Source organism: Corythoichthys intestinalis, chromosome 13 (genome assembly GCF_030265065.1).
Source record: "Corythoichthys intestinalis isolate RoL2023-P3 chromosome 13, ASM3026506v1, whole genome shotgun sequence".
NCBI lineage: Eukaryota > Metazoa > Chordata > Actinopteri > Syngnathiformes > Syngnathidae > Corythoichthys > Corythoichthys intestinalis.
In genome coordinates this window covers 50,251,159-50,268,784 of record NC_080407.1, presented here as the reverse complement: position 1 = coordinate 50,268,784, position 17,626 = coordinate 50,251,159, and the positions used below count along the sequence as shown (strand labels likewise).

At 41.6% G+C, this 17,626-nt stretch overlaps 1 protein-coding gene across 5 annotated transcripts in view; it reads left to right on the top strand.

The window, feature by feature from the left end:
- The window catches only part of LOC130928636 (neurexin-2-like), a 774,303-nt gene extending 757,068 nt beyond the window's left edge, over window positions 1-17,235 (top strand). For 2 of the 5 annotated variants that reach the window (XM_057855357.1, XM_057855358.1), the window contains 2 exons: window positions 1,152-1,230; window positions 14,670-17,235. In XM_057855357.1, coding sequence (XP_057711340.1) covers window positions 1,152-1,230; window positions 14,670-15,535 — 945 coding nt within the window. In that variant the 3' untranslated portion in view covers window positions 15,536-17,235. The remainder of the gene's footprint in view (window positions 1-1,151; window positions 1,231-14,669) is intronic. The other 3 variants (XM_057855360.1, XM_057855361.1, XM_057855359.1) reach the window with 3 other exon arrangements.
- Window positions 17,236-17,626: the final 391 nt, after the last annotated feature.

Sequence of the window (17,626 nt, the reverse complement as noted above, 5' to 3'; positions counted from 1 at the left end):
GCATCCACCCTCTTTTTAACCTCAACTGTCTGACAGACTGCCTCAGGTTTTCCTGCAAAACATCCTGATAAAATTTTGAATTCATTCATCCATTAATGATTGCAAGTTGTCCATGCCCTGAGGCAGCAAAACAGCCCCAAATCATGATGCTCCCTCCACCATGCTTCAAGGTGGGGATGAGTTGTTAATGTTGGTGAGCTGTTCCATTTTTCCTCCACACATCAAGATGTGTGTTACTCCCAGACAATTCAACTTTGGTTTCAGCAGTCCACAAAATATTTTGCCAAAATCTCTGTGGAGTGTCCAAGTGCCTTTTTGCGAACATTAAACGAGCAACAATGGGTTTTTTTAGACAGCAGTGGCTTCCTCCGTGGAGTCCTCCCATGAACACCATTCTTGGCCATAGTTTTACATATAGTTGATGTGTGCACAGAGATATTGGACTGTGCCAATGATTAATGTAAGTCTATAGCAGACACTCTAGGGTTCTTTTTTACCTCTCTGAGTATTCTGCGCTGAACTCTTGCAGAATTGTGGACGACCACTCCTTGGGAGAAAAGCCACAGTGCCAAACTCTCTCCATTTGTAGACAACTTCTCTGACTGTCGATGAACATCCAGAGTTTTAGAGATGTTTTGTATCCTTTCCCAGCTTTATACAAATCAACAATCCTTGATCGCAGGTTTTAGACAGTTCTTTTGACGAACCCATGATGCACATCAGACAATGCTTCTCATCAAGACAATTCTTACCGGGTGTGTGTTTTATAGTGGGCAGGGCAGCTTTAAACCACTCATCAGTGATTGGGTACACACCTGACTTAAATTGTTTGGTAAACATTGGTTTCAATTGCTCTTTAAGTCTCCTTAGGCAGAGGGTTCACTTACGTATTTTTCCCTCTTCTGTCATTGTTTGCATGCTATCCCCATTACAATATGACGTATAAATGTTTGGGTGGTTTTAGGTAAAGGAGACACTGTTTTTTCATCTGTATGATTTTGACAAAGGTCACATCACATTTGATAGTGATTTTATGCAGGAATGTGAGAAATTCCAAAAGGTTTAGATACTTTTTCATACCACTGTATATAGCCAGCCAGAATTTCTTGAATAATGACATTGTGCATGTGTTCACGTATGTATTCTTACAGAATGCAGATGAAATTTTGGTCGCTTCGGCCGAGTGTCCGAGCGATGATGAAGATTTGGAGGAGTGCGAGCCTGGAAATGGTGAGTAAACGCACCGGGGGGGTTTTGATGCTCGTTCTACCGAGCGAACGGCTTGAAGATTCAGATATGTGACCGTGCTACCTCGTTATGCAGCTGGGATCGGCGGACCCAGAGTCGCTGTATTCTCTTTCTGAAACATGTCCAGTTCTGCGTTTTCCCAACTTTCGATAATAACATTCATAATCGGATTAAATCGTCGAGCCTTCCTTGAAATGATGCAGTACACATTTTCCACCTAATATTGTTTCCACATCTTGCCCTTGGAGATGCATGCGCGAGACAAAAAGGGATCTAGAAGTGTAGAATTCTCATGCGGTTGCACCGTAGGTGGCTTTGACGGAAATAGAGACTCAATTCTCTCCTTATCGAAGGCAGAAATGATGTTTTCTCATTCTTTCGGGGGTGGATGCTACGCCCGGGCTTAATCTCCTGCGGAGAAGCTCAACTAACTCTCTGATATGCCCACACAGGTGCTTGCGCGCAGTGATTGGCAGACAGTCTGCACCTTTATGCAGAAAGACACCTTCTCGATCCTTTTGTGGGTGTTTGGAAGTTTCAGTACAGGAAATCACAAACGCACTCCCTATCGCATCCCCCAGACGCCAAAAGCCGAAGGAGTCAAAACGGCCGCAGGAGAACGGAGCTAACTGTACGGAAATAACAGCAGAGTAGGGAAAATAATTGGTTCGGTAATACCCGATTTTCCGTGCTTTACCCAGCCACGTGTATGTCTGTATCACAAGGGCGTAGGTCTGCATATGGACAGACTACAGTAGGGACATAACTTTAAAATTTTCAGCATTCTGAAATTGTCCCCACCAACTTTTAAGCAACCAAATTTGCATTATATAATGACTTCAGTTATATAGATAATTCAGAGTGTCTTGTCATATGATGTACAGTGGCGCCACCAGGGGGTGGCTAGGGGTGGCCATGGCCACCCCTATAAATTGGTTGGCCACCCCACTGGCCACCCCGCTTGCCAGTTGCCAGTATATCGTTAGATTGTTGTAGCATCAGTTATGCATTTCATCCCAAATGAATGCATTTATTTTGTTTTGTTAAATGTTGGGTTGTCAAATTTATCTCGTTAACGGGCAGTAATGAATTTTTAAAAATTAATCACGTGAAAATATTTATCGCAATTAACGCATTCGCGGTACGACTCATTCACGCATTGCCGCAAACAGCCTACAATGGGGCCGCTTTACTTATATCCAGAGATAAAAGATTTCATTGGGGCTGTGCTTTTAATTGGCAAAGGTTTGTCATCTCTCCCACAGCAACTATAATTATTGTGGGAAGTGACGTGGGGAAGAATGACAGGAGTTGATCTTTTTCTTAACACCCTATAGTGTACCCAACACAGAGAAGATATAGCATTTGCAGCCACCACACACAGTCATGGTTGCACCACTTCCCATCATGCATTTAGGCAGAACAGTTAAGTCGCTACAGTATCATTTACTGAAAGCTCAACAAATACAATAGATGTCAATATTTAGTCACTATATACAAACTCACATTTATCCTTTAAGAATTACAAGTCTTTCTATCCGTGGATCCCTTTCACAGAAAGAACGTTAATAAAGTTAATGCCATCTTGTGGATTTATTGTTATAATAAACAAATACAGTACTTATGTACAGTATGTTGAATTTATATATCCGTCTTATCTTTCCATTCCAACAATAATTTACAGAAAAATATGGCATATTTTAGAGATGGTTTGAAATGCGATTAATGACGATTAATCAATTTTTAAGCTGTGATTAACTCGATTAAAAATTTTAATCGTTTGACAGCCCTATTAAATGTACACCTTATGCCATAACACAATAAAACAGAATTGTTGTGGAACTCAAAATGTTGACTGGACAGTTATGGACTATGCACATTAAATCATTAGTAACATCAAATATTACACAATACACCAAAGTATATCAGTAGCTGTGTCCTTAAGTCTTTCTGATAGTTTTCCCATGACCTTTTTACTGCAATAATATTATGAAATCCTGAAATTATGGCTTTTAGTTTTGGCCACCTAAGATTTTAAGTGGCTCCATCTGGCCACCCCTATGAAAAATTTCTGGAGGCGCCACTGATGCTGTAAGATAGAATTGACCCTACCCATTAGGAGTGGGAACCTCTTGGTACCACACGATACGATACGATTGGCGATACAAAGCTCTTGATAACGATGATATGACGATATGACGATACAACAATGATCGATACATTGGTCAGGAAATCATTCGAGGATATTCTACTAACAACTAATTAACAGAAAAACAAGCTTCTCGTGTGAATTGGAATTAGTTGATCACTAGTAGACGTCCAATCCATTTGAAATGGGAGGCATCCCTCTCACTTCAAACGGATTGAACGTTTATGGCTGTCAGTGGCAGTCAGTGCCAGGCAATTAGGTAATTTTGGGCCATTTAAGGTCTTACTGGAACAGCACCAAACAAAAGTTCCAGCATCATCACCTTGTCCAATGCAGATTCTTGACTCTAGAAAAAGTGATGATGATGGAACTTTTGTTTGGTGCCGTTCCAGTGAGATTTACAAAGATGATTGCCTGATGATATGGGGCTGCATGTCAGGCAAAGAAGAATTTTAGACAACTTTCTTCTCCCTTCAATTGTAAATATGTTTGTCAGTTTCCAAGATGACAATGCATCATGCCACAGAGCTAAAACTGTTAAAGCATTCCTTGGAGAAAGACTCATCCGGTCAATGTCATGGCCTGCAAATAGCCCAGATCCCAACCCTATTGATAACTTGTGGTGGAAATTGAACAAAAATGGTCCACAGCAAGGCTTTGACATGCAAGGATGATCTGGCAACTCCAATCAAAGAGAGCTGGCACCAAATTGATGCAGAATACTCATCAAGTCCATGCCTCAGAAACTGCAAGCTGTCATAAAAGCCAGGAGTGGTGCTACTAAATACTAGAGATGTGTTTTGATTGTTATTTCTAATGATTCCATTTTTTTTTTCCTCTGAATGGAGTGATTCTATATTTATTTCCCTGCACTTGCTCTATAAAATTAACATTTGCTGACCACCAAAATGTTTTTTATTCATTTCTTTTAGTGTTTCTGAATGCTAAAGAGCTGCACTTTTGAACTAATTCATTATTTTTTCAAGCGTTCTATCTGAGTTTGTTCTACATGATAAATCCTTTTCAGAACGATATCTCGATTCTTGGCAGGAGCATATCGATAACCTTTTGGGATACAAAGTATCACGATATATCACCATTTCGATATTTTGTCACACCCATACTACCCATAGACTTCACTATCAGTTGACGGGACATGGGGCTTTGGGCCGATCAAAAATTTAAAATTCAAATATTTTCAAAACCAAAGCCGCTAGCGACCTTAAACCAAAACAAGCACCTCCCTTAGGCATATATGAGTGTCCATGAGCAGCCACATCAAAAAATTCGAAGTGTTCCCTCATAAAATCCCGATTATTTTTCTATACAACTATAACAAAACTTAAAATGGCTATGAAATCAAATTTTACACTTGATGCACACAAATCACAAAATGCAGAGATAATCTCCTATATTTTAAGGATCAATAGCAAAATTTAACATATACAAGTTTGTGCCCAAAATAGCAACTTTTTTTTTTTAATTTGTGCAAGTTTCAGCTAATAAAGCTAATAAATCACCCAATTTTCACATCAAAAACTTTTATACTTGAGGAAAGCATGCAGAATCATCTTAATTTTACAACCCCTAGCAAAAAGTAGGGAATTACCAGTCTCGCACGAGCACTCATTCAGACATTTTATCATGTAGAACAAACTTGGATAAAAAGCTTGAAAAAATAATGAATTAGTTCAAAAGTGCAACTCTTTAGCATTCAGAAACACTAAAAGAAATTAATGAAAAATATTGTGGTGGTCAGTAAATGTTACTTTTACAGAGCAAGTGCAAGGAAATATATTTGGAATCACTCCATTCTGAGGGGGAAAAAAATGGAATCATGAGAAACAAACAAAGAAATAACAATCTAAGCACATGTCTAGTCCACCTCTGGCTTTTATTTCAGCTTGCAATCTCTGAGGCATGGACTTGATGAGTATTCTTCATCAGTTTGGTGCCAACTCTCTATGATTGCAGTTGACAGATCATTCCAAGGTCTGAGCCTTGCTGTGGACAATTTTTTTCAATTTCCACTACAGGTTATCAATAGGGTTGAGATCTGGGCTATTTGCAGGCAATGGCATTGACTGGATGAGTCTTTCGCCAAGGAATGCTTTAACAGTTTTAGCTCTGTGGCATGATGCATTATCATCTTGGAAAATGACATAATTTAAATTGAAGAAATAAGAAAGCTGTCTAAAATTTCAATGTAAACTTGTGCATGAATTGAAAATTTAAGAACAGCCATCTCCCCAGTGCCTTTGCCTAACATGCAGCCCCATATCATTAAGGACTGAGGGAATTTTGATGTTTTCTTCAGGCAGGCATCTTTGTAAATCTCACTGGAATGGCACCAAACAAAAGTTCCAGCATCATCACCTTGTCCAATGCAGATTCTTGACTCTTGAAAAGGTGATGATGCTGGAACTTTTGTAAGTGTATGGTCAAAAATAACAGCAACACGTTTTTCTGCCATTTAAGATGAATGGAAAATTTGGACATGCATAGCCGTCAATGGTATGGACGTGCATGGTCTGCAAAAAAAAAAAAAAAGCCACATACCAAAATCCATTTTGCCACACACCAAATACCACTTCTGGTTCTCGCTGTCTCTCTCTGCTTTGTCCTATTTATGTCCCATCCCCTAGTAAAAAGAGTACATATTATATCGTCCCTACCAATGTTGAGACCAAACCTACGCCCTTGCTGCATCAGTATTTCCGCAGTCCATCTCGGAAAGATTCAACCTGAGAGAGATAGAATCTCAGAGGATGCTAATAGGCTGAGGCGGATGAGGAGGAGAAGAACAGAAAAGCATTGCAGACCATGAAGCCTCATTAAGTCAGTGCGGTTCAGGAAAGAGCACAGGATAGGATGCGAGACTGAAATTCGCGCCTTTCCAGGCAGGGTAATTAAATTTGAACTGTAATTACATCAGCCAATTAAATCTTGGCGTGGAACCTCATGTAAATGAGCAGGGAGGGAAGGCGAACACTGAAGTCCGAGGAAAATCTTATGAAAGAGCGTTTTTAATCCTGACAGTCTCCACCTTGCGATGACCTCATCTCTCTTACCTCCGAGCTACTTGTAAGTCTCAGCATGACGGAGGGCGCCTGAGTCTGGGAAGATGAGAGCTTTTGAGGAGCCCCTCAAAAAAGAGCTTACACCACCCCTCAGCGTGAGCGAGCATTTGTAAACATCTCATGAAGAGCGACATCGCAGAGATGATATGAAGCCAGCGCGTCGCCGCCGTGGCTTTTTCCATCTGCTGCCCAATCACCGCCGAATTACCCGCCGCCTCGCACTCACGACAACCTTTTCGCTGTAAATATTCGAAACGGCCGCCAGCGTCCCCAACGTGACGGGCGGGCTAACGATGTTTGTCAGGAGGACGACACGGCCGCGTCAGTCTCCATCTATCCCCGCCTTGCTTCCGAGTAAATAGGGGCACGGGTGAGTCATCCCGGGCCGGCGCTCGAGATAAAGAAGATGCTTCATCATGCGGCGTTAACGTGCGGTTCCACCGCCTCACTGGGGTCCAATCATGAGAGTCGAGCCCAATCGATCAGGCTGAATATCTTGCAGTCTCTCCTGTTTTATTTCTTTGACGCTAGCGCTAGACTAAGACAATTGCGCATTATTATTCTTTCTTTAAAGGGAACCACAGACAGAAAGACAATTTGATATTCAAACCCTCCGGATGTTTTAGTTTTTATAAAATTTGAAAAATTAGTTAAACTAGTGGGTCACCATTGTTGTTGACGACGCAATGCACTCTGGGCGATGACGTCACTGGGCAGCGCTCCGTACTTCTACAGTGTCACTCGTTAGCTACATAAACATGTCATCAGTTCTGACCTTCCAATTTGAACCTGAACGGAAAAGTGATGAAGAGTGATGAGATATTTCACAAAACGACCAGCAAAAGCAATTAAATGAACGTCTTCAGCGGGATTCAAACCCGCGTTTCCTGTGCGACAGACGAGCGCGTAGACCACAGGTGATGTTGCAGTCATGATTTTCCTTATAAAGGAATCGCAACCCACATGCGGTAGAACCTGAAAAGCAAATGAAAAGAAAGTGCAGCTGGCTTGACCAGGGAATTAGAAAATGCAGCTCACTTCGGACAACAAGCAAACAACAGTAACATAGGAATTGCATGAAAGGGTTTATTGAACAAAAAAACAAAACAAAACAAAAACCAAGGGAAAACCACTGTGACAAGCAGAATAAAACAAAGCAACGAAAGGATATACAAACTGTCAAATGGCAGCAAGTCAATATCTCGGCAAGCCGCCTAGGATCGGTTTAAACGGTACCACAGATAGAAAGACATGTCGTTCTTAAAAAATAAATGTTTATACAAGTAATAGTAATTTGATATTAAAACCCCTCTTAATGTTTTTGTTTTAAAAAAAATTTGGGTAACACTTTATAATAACTAACCGTTTTACTACTTAATAGATCATTAGTAAACTGTTGATGAATGATTTATTGTTGATTTTTTTAAGTATTTGTTAAGTTTGTTAAGCATTTACATGGTGTTCGAATATGGTTGACCCCATTCTCAATGCCCATGCTAGTTGATGGATCCTAATAAAACTATACACTTTATGTTGAAGATCATAAGTTTTATTGGTTAAATATACAAAGAAAAGTACAAATATTTGTTGGTTCTATGGCAGATTTTTATAAATGTGCAACATGAGCACTGCCTGCAAAATGCCTTATCAAAATGCCTTTTCTTTTGAAGTGAACGGCATTTCTTAACCTGAAAAGATAGAAATGCCAAACGTTACACACAAAAACTTGAAACTTTTCTACACAAACTGTTAAGAACACCCTGTAAATGCTTAACAAACTGTTAACGAATACTTCACAAATCAACAATAAATCATTTATCAACAGTTAACTAATGATCTATTAACTAGTAAAACGGATAGTTGTTATAAAGTGTTACCAAAATTTGCGAGATTATTTTAACTAGTAGGTCGCCATTGTTGTTGACGTCGCAGGGCAGTGACCTCACATGGTTACACTCCCAGAGTTACGAAATGTCACTCTTTAACTTAATATGACATAAACATGTCATCGGTTCTGCCCTTCCAATTTGAACCCGAGTGGAACGTTAATGAGAAGGACAGCAAAAGCAAAATAAACAGGAAAGACTGAATGAGACAAGTAGCGTTCATGTGTTAAGTTCGCTAGTGACAGCACTCTCCTGCTCTAGTGATGAGAGCAGGAGAGAGTTTGATTGTCAAAAACTGTTTGCAGATTTTCACGGTAAATTATTGTGTGATCCAACTTATTCCAATATTATTATGGGAGATAGTAGCATCCAGAGCTGGCGTGTGCTTTACAGAGAAACACAGCAGTTTGATTTTTTGGGGGCTGATAGCCCGTGCATCACAGCACACGAAAAGGTTGATGCATTTTGCCTCCACTGAGACGTCTAACGGTGTCTAATGAAATCTTACCTTATTTTTGTCACAAAAAAACGCTGTATAGTTCAATAATAATCCTGCCAGTGTTCTCAGATTTATCAGTGATGCTCCCAAAGCTTGCTTCCCGGTGAATAAGCGACACGGAAAACGAATAAATGTATCAAACATAGTTTTCTTGTTGGGTATTTGTATCATTTTCTGCCCAACAGACCATAATGATGCTTTATTTTGCACATTGAGATCTAAGAGGCAGAGAAAGCCGAGTGGACACAGGCGTTCAGATTCTGAGCTCGGACTGCGCCGTTCATTGGCATAAGCTTCGGCAACTCCTTCACAGCATACAATTGAACATAAGTATCATATAGTGAAAATACAACAAAAATAATATTCATATCGCTCAAAAAATAATGTTCACAAATAGAAAAGTGCTTCAATCTGTAATAATGGGGCCGTATTCTCACAAAGAGAACTGGCATTCACAAATCCACAGACGTTGGTCAAACTCTAAACATTTTAGCAACTTGTTTAGTTCAACAATTACACTGGATGGCAATAGGTAAGTATCGGAAGTCTCAAAGTATCGGAATCGGCAAAAAAATATCGGACATGCCTTTTTTAAATATATATATATTTTTTAATTAAATCGTTTTCTAATTGTATTTAACGTTACAGACAAAATGTCTTACATTCATCCAGATTCTTTTGGCTTAAAGTAGGGCTATCAAATTTATCACATAAACGGCAGTAATTAATTTTTAAAAAATTAATCACGTTAAAATATTTAATGCAATTAACGCATGCGCTGCACGATCCACTCACGCATTGTCGCATTCAATCTGTAATGGCGCCGTTTTACCTATATATAGAGCTAACAGGCAATGTAAAATGAGTAGAAAGAACTTTGGCAGTCTTTGGAGCCTCTTTTTAATTGGCTAAAGCCTTAAAATCCCTCTGTCAACGATTAGAAATGTTGTGGGAAGCAATGTGGGGAAGAGCGGTAGTGGTTGATATTTTCCTTAACACCCTATGTTACTTCCCAACGCAGAGAAGATATATCAATTGGTGCAGCTACGCACAGTAATGGTTGCACTTCCCATCATGCATTTGGGCAGAACCGTTAAATGGCTACAGTATCATTTACTGAAAGCTCAACAAATACACTAGATGGCAATATTTAGTCACAATATACAAAGTCACATTTATCCTTTAAGAATTACAAGTCTTTCTATCCGTGGATCCCTCTCACAGTAAGAATGTAAATAATGTTAAATGCCATCTTGAAGATTTATTATCATGATAAACAAATACAGTACTCATGTACTGTATGTTGAATGTATATATTAGTCCGAGTTTTATTCATTTTTTTCTTAATGCATTGCCAAAATGTATATGATCGGGAAAAATTATCGGGAATGATTGGAATTGAATCGGGAGCAAAAAAAAGCAATCGGATCGGGAAATATCGGGATCAGCAGATACTCAGACTAAAACGATCGGGATCGGATCGGGAGCAAAACAACATGATCGGAACAACCCTAATTAGTCTTGTAATGTTGTGAAGACAACATACAAATGAACATAGGGCACAATGGACCCGCACTAAACAGGAAACAACGGCGTCAGTCGGGGGACAAAACGCACTCATTGGCTTGATCTCTAATTAATTCAAAACACGCCATGGACACCTTGTGGTGTATTTAAATCACTACCTTATAGAGTGAGACTGTGGAAGTACGGCAGCGTACCCATGTGACGTCACCGCCCTGCGAAGTCAACAACAATGGTGAGCTACTAGTTAATTTTTTGGTTTAAAATTTTTACAAATTTTATCCAAACGAAACGTAAACATTAAGAGGGGTTTTATTATCAAATTATTATAACTCGTACTAACATTAATATATTAAGAGCTACTCGTATTTCTATCCGTGGTACCCTTTAAAGACTGCATTGCATGCAGGTACGACATTGGGAACTCATCCCACAGCTCTGTAACAACTAGCAGCAGAATGTGACAAAATCATCCCAGTCGTCATAATAGCCTCGCTTGCTAGCTAGCACAGCTATTCTCCCACTACAGGCCAACCGCGTCATCACCCCCAGCGTGCATTGTGCTTCCGTAGGCCAAAACGTATACTAAATATTATAGATTTTTAAATCAATGGCAATAATATGTGTTTCTAATAACATATTTTAGTAAAAGAGAAGAATCTTTCATCTTTATGTCCGAGGCTCCCTTTAAGACTGAATTTCAAGTCTCCCGTTGGGGTTTCCGGGCCTGTCCGAGCTGCATAACCCGGGACGAGGGTGTCACTTACCCTTGGGTGCGGTTTGTTTAGGTCCTAGGGAACATAGAGGGTGTCTCAAAGTGTGTTTGAGGGCTGGATCAAACCAGACAGACTGAGAACAAACGAAAAGGCTGGCAACTGTACCGCCTCCTTCCGGGAACTGCGTGACTTTGACAAATTATTTGACGTGATTAAAAAAATCCAAACTAATCCAGCTAACTTGGTCTTTTTGTTCCTACGAGGTGATTCGCTGTCCTCTCAGGCGCCAAGGTGAAACACAGCCCGCAAACACACAAGAGCGAGACAGACAAAATCGGGCGAAATGAATGTCATTGCCATGGAAACGATCCTTTTTCCATAAGTGAAAAGTATGAAGGAAGAATATGCTTGAAGTTTGTTTCTTTCACAGCTCTCACATGTCTCTTCTCTTCAAGGCCTTGGGAATTGGGAGGGGGTTGGGGGGCGGGGGACTGTGCTGAAATTTTCTGTGGCTTTGAATGCATCAACCTTGATAACAAATTTGAAAAATGCTTGTTTCGGGATGGGGGCTGAGCTGACCCGAGGCGGGAGTCCCACCCTTTCTCACCTCTGAGTGACCCTCCCCTCGATTCACCCCAAGTAAAAAAAAAAAAAAAAATCGTGATTTGATGCTTTTCTTATTCTGAATATGTTTTGCTATGAGATGAACAACTCCCCCCCCTTCCCATGACCCCACCCCACCTCTCCGGCTGAAATTTGCATTGGGTCTAACCTGCCATGTTACTGCTCTAACCAAACTTGGTTTATTTGGCACTTTATTGGTGGCGTAGGGGTCATTCAATGCTAAGCTAACGTCAAATTTAACAGTGGCTTGCCATTAATAAAGAAACAATCCATTTTATTAATTATTGCAAGGGTAAATTGTCATTGACCTGTTTCAACTAGGCATGTACCGGTATGAGATTTTGATGGTATGCAGTTATAGCTATACTAACGGAGATAGCGCGCATGTGTATGACTCGTATCAATCATTATTACACATTATACACACACCTTCTCTCAACACAGAAAGTCACCGAAGAGAAAATATTTATTATGAACATGTTATTTTGAACAGATATTTACAATGGTGGAAGACAGTACGCTTATAGTCGGGATAGTGAGAAAACAAGTTGGCCGTCTTGCGATACTAAATAGCCACGTTAATAGCCTCGTTAATATCGTGAAAGCCCGCCCGTCTCATCAGACCACAGGACATGGTTCCAGTAATCCATGTCTTCCGCAAACTATTTGCGGGCTTTCTTGTGTACCGTCTTCAGAAGAGGCTTCCTCCTGGGGTGACAGCCATGCACACCAATTTGATGTAGAGTGCGGCGTATGGTCTGAGCACTAACAAGCTGACCCCACACCTCTTCAATCTCTGCAGCACTCCTGTAACGAGTCACATGACATTTTGGAGGGAAAATGACAAGCAGTACTCAATTTGGACATTTAGGGATGTACTTGTTTTTCAAAGGGGTGTACTCACTTTCGTTGCCAGGGGTTTGGATATTAATGGCCATATTTTAAGTTATTTTGAGGGGAAAATAAATTAACTCTATTATATAAGATGTACACAGACAACTTTTCATTGTGTCAAAGTGTCATTATGTCAGTGTTGTCCCATGAAAAGATGTACTTAAATATCTGCAGAAGTGCGAGGGGTGTACTCACTTTTGTGATACACTGCCCTTTTTTTAATTTATTTTTTTTATGCTTTTAACCAAGAATCGAGACTGTTTTACGTCCATATCTCTAAAGAATTTAGGGATTTAAGCATTTTTTCACAAGAATTTTCAACGAAAAATGCTCTTTGTTTACATATGGCGGCCGCTAATTTCCTTACTGACTAGCATCATAGTTCGCAATATTTACGTAAAATAAATGCTAACTGCACGTTTTTTTGTTTTGTTTTAATCAGGTATTGAGACTGTTTCAGTCCATATCTCTAAAGAATTTAGGGATTTAAGCATTTTTTCACAAGAATTTTCAAAGGAATAAGCTCTTTGTTTACATATGGCGGCCGCTAATTTGCTTACTGACTAGCATCATAGTTGGCAATATTTACATAAAACGCTAACTGCACGTTGTTTTTTTGTTTTGCTTTTAACCAAGAATCGACTGTTTTACAGCCATATCCATAAAGAATTCAGGGATTTAATCATTTATTTACAAGAATTTTAACGTAAAAAGCTTTATGGTGATATGGCTTAAAGACTAGTAGCACATTTGCAATATTGTAAATAAATGCTAACTGCCGTTTTTTTTCTATGCTTTTAACCAAGAATCAAGAGCGTTTTACATCCAGATCTATAAAGAATTCAGGGATTTAAGCATTTATTCACAAGAATTTCAGCGTAAAAAGCTCTTTATGGTGATAAGAGCCACATTGGTTTTAAAGACTAGCAGCACATTCGACATATTTGCGTAAATTAAATGCTAACTGCTCGTTTTTTGTTGTTGTTGTTGTTGCTATTAACCAAGAATCAAGACTGTTTTCCGTCCATATCTATAAAGAATTCAGGGATTTAAGCATTTATTCACAAGAATTTCAATATAAAAAGCTATTTATGGTGATGAGGCAGCACCACAGTGGCGTAAAGACTAGCAGCAAATTCCACATATTTACGTAAAACAAATGCTAACTGGTAGTCTCATGCTAACTGGTAGTCTCACCAACAGATACAGGATAGAGCAACAGCTGGAGGGGAAGGGCAGCCTCTCCAAGCCATTTCTCACTGCATTTTTGGGACATAAAAAATAGCTAATATCGTACAACGGCATGACAGAAAATTTTAGTGGTTTTAAAACCGTGACTTTTTCCTACCACTGTAATTCATTAAACCAGTAACCGGAACATGCCTAGTTTCAACATGTTCTTTTTGGAGGGAAGAGGGGGGAAGTATTAGTAAGCTATTGACTGTTTTTCAGTCTCCCATAGCTTGAAACGAAGCTAATTAAAAATAAGCCACAAGCAAGCCCTTAAGGCGAAGTTGAACACCTTTTCTCACGACAATTTGGCAGACGGTAAAAGACGCACGAGTGGAGGTAAAGAAGGGAGGGGGGATGTTGATCATTATTTCAGAACAATCTTACACAGCTTTCTTTTTGTAATTTTTTTTTTCATGCAAAAATCATGCGGCCAATTTGTTGATGTAAGTGACCTGAACCTCGTGGTTTGCTATCTTTTTCAACCAATCACAGCAGACATATCAGAGTGCTAGGCTAGGTCAGCCTTATGTGTAGATTAGCATTCTTTTAGATATTGTTCAGTGTGGTTTGTAATCTGTTTTTTTTTACTTGTAGAACTGATATAGTATGTAGTGTTACACAGGTTTAGGATAATGTTCTAGCATTTTGTTGATTATTCTAAGTCGGCAGTTAGAGTTTATGAACTAACAAGATAGTTAGATGAGTAAAACTAACATCATGTGATGTACTAATCATGCTTCTGTTTCATGTCATGTTCGAGTCGTGTCTCGATTTCTGACGCGTTTTTTTCCACCCGCTCTCTCTTTCTTGTCCTAGGAGGGGAAATAGTCTTGCCCATAATAACGGTGGACTCGATAGACCCCCCCTCCGTGGCCACCCACTACCCGGTAATCCCTCCGCCCCCGACTACTTATCGCCCTTTCCTCACGTTACTCGAAACCACCAAAGAGTCCCTCCCCTTGCCCAACATGCGCCCCCCGTGCCCCGTGGACCAGGACGACTGCGACGTGGAAGCGTCCGCGTACGGCTCGGGCGAGATGACCGAGTCGGATGACGAGGACTATTACAAAAATTCCCCCCTGGTCACCGACAGGACCGTCCTCCCCCCTCCCCCTGCCGCGGAAGGCCAAAACCCCCGAGATCGGCATTTCTCGCACCTCCCTTATCGCCCGCCCGTGTCTTCCGCCCCCACGGCGGGCCCCGATCAGCTCAGCCCCCGCGTCAAGGCGGCGGCCGGCGGCAGCGGCAACAACATCCCGGCCGGAAAAATGAACACTCGGGATCAGGTGCTGCTGCCGCCGGCCCACCCCTCGTCAGACCCGGTCCAACGCAGAGTGCCGGGAGTAACCCACAACCCCGATTTCCCCCACGTTCCCACTCCAGACCCTACGTCCCCAGAAAGAGGTTTACCGGGCGCCGTGGAGGTTCAGCAGTCGAGCAGCACGACGGGAATGGTGGTGGGCATCGTCGCCGCCGCCGCTCTCTGCATCCTGATCCTGCTCTACGCCATGTACAAGTACCGAAACCGCGACGAGGGCTCCTACCAGGTGGACCAGAGCCGTAACTACATCAGCAATTCGGCCACGCAGAGCAACGGTACTTTGGTCAAGGAGAAGCCGCCGAGCGCCGCCAAGACTGCCCCGAAGAACAAAAAGAACAAAGACAAAGAGTACTACGTTTGAGGGAGCGCCGCCGTGACACACGGAGGCAGGTCGTGTTTGAGAGAGAGGCGGGAGAAAGCACAAACTTTGAATGTTTAAGCGTCGAAGGAAGTCACTTCTCGACCCTTCCCGTGCCAACGACCGATCGGGTTCAGTTATTCCTCTCGTACTGTACAGAAGCACCATCAGTATCCGCGTTAACAGTATCCGGTGCCGAGTCCTCGCCGTCTCTCTCCACCGCACGTCTCCGGTGCTCAGCAGCTGACGCTCTGCCGTGTTACAAGCATGTAGTATTCATTGAGGACAAAGACCAAAAACTTACTTTCTTTCCGTGGAGTGCTGAGAAAATAAAAAAACAACTAAAATATAGTAGCAATTTACGTGGGATACCACCGCCAATGGCTCCAGACAAACTCTCTTTGGACGTCTGTCGCGTTTCTGGTGCCCGGTGGGTCCGGCAGAGAAACCTTTGGACTGGACGGCGTCCGCTCTGTACGAAGGTAAATATACGGACAGACGTCGCAGAGTTGGCTGAGACCGCGTAGCTGTGACTCCGTTGTCGTCCGAACCATTTCATTGCCTAAAATCCGCAGAGATTGCCGGGCTGCGGGCTCGGCTCACTCTGAGAACGGGAATCCCGACCGGACCAAAGAGCGGCCTTTGCGGTTCTTTGTCGACTCTTCGGAAGACGGGCGCTATCAAGAACTCTAAATCCGATTTTCTCAGCTCTATTAAAAGAAAACTGTACCACGACGAGAAAAAAAATGCCGAAAAAAGTTTGTGAAATGTCTAAATATTTGCCATCGCAAAGACAAAACGTGTTTTCCTCCTGATGATTATTCCTGTTTGCGAAAAGAAGAAAAAAATCCACCGTTCTAGGCGATGAGGAACATCATTTTTTGTTGTTATTGGTTTGCCTTTGGTAAATCTTGGGTATGTACTTGTTCATCATTCTTACTCTATTGTTTGTCCGACAGGCTTTTTTCGTTTCTCTTGTATGGCAGATTGTGTGTCCCTTTTTTTTCCCCCATCCTACTGTTTTTCTAATAATTGCTTTTTTTATCTGCTGTCACCTTTTTTTTTCTTTTCCTGACTCTCTGCCTCGGCCCATAACACCTCCCTCACCGCACCTCCCCAATAGCTTCCTGTTCTTTCTAAATGTTATTGTAAAGTGTTCCAGTGAGATGACTCTAAATATGTGTACATTAACAGAGGGAATACACTTGGTTATATACTTCTTACTCCGTGTGTGATGTGGTCTGTTTATTCATTCAACGCAGTATGACCATTAAAGCTCAATAGGGTTGTAGACAGGGTTATATAAGTCCCGTAATTTTCGGACTATAAGGCACACCTGACTCCAAGCCGCCATCCACCAAGATTCAGATTCAGATATTTGTCAAAGACACCAGCTCTCACAAGATGACGACAAAATTCCATTTGATGAGTGAGCATCGGGCTACTGCAGACGTTCCGCGCCGCCAACTTCTCTCTCTTCAGAAATTACAGAGCAAGTTACAAGTAGACACACGTATCATACAACATAGCAGGGATATGACGCACAGGTCACGTGCAGGGTTTTTTGTACGAAACAAACTACTAGTCATGGCTGGAAGAAGCCCCCCCCCTTCTTCAGTGGGGGTCAGTTATCACTGTAAGAAAAGGACGGTGGCTGACTGGAGGGGGGGAGGTTGTGCGTGAGTGTGTGTATGCACAAGTGTAACACTACTTGTACATGTCTGTAGACAAAATAAGTCTCAGGGCCCTGCGACTGGCCTTGGAAAGAGATCAAGGTCAAGAGATAGGGCCATCTGCGCGGCTCTCTCCAGGAGAAAGGGGTGGGGTAAAGGTGTTCGGAAATGGGAAAGGAAAATTATAATCAAATTCAGCCGAATAAGTAATTTAATATGTCCAAATACGGTTGGTCTTCAGTCAGATTCGTGCTCCTCATGGCGTAGGCGAGACCTCAAGTCCCTTAACTCATTGCCAATAGTCGCGGTCTGCCTTAACAGTTCAGTCACCTTCCCCGACAGTTCCATCACCTGGCGCAATGTAGCATCCACTTTTCTCTATCCTTCCTCAGACCGAACCGTGAGTCCATGGAGCCAGTTC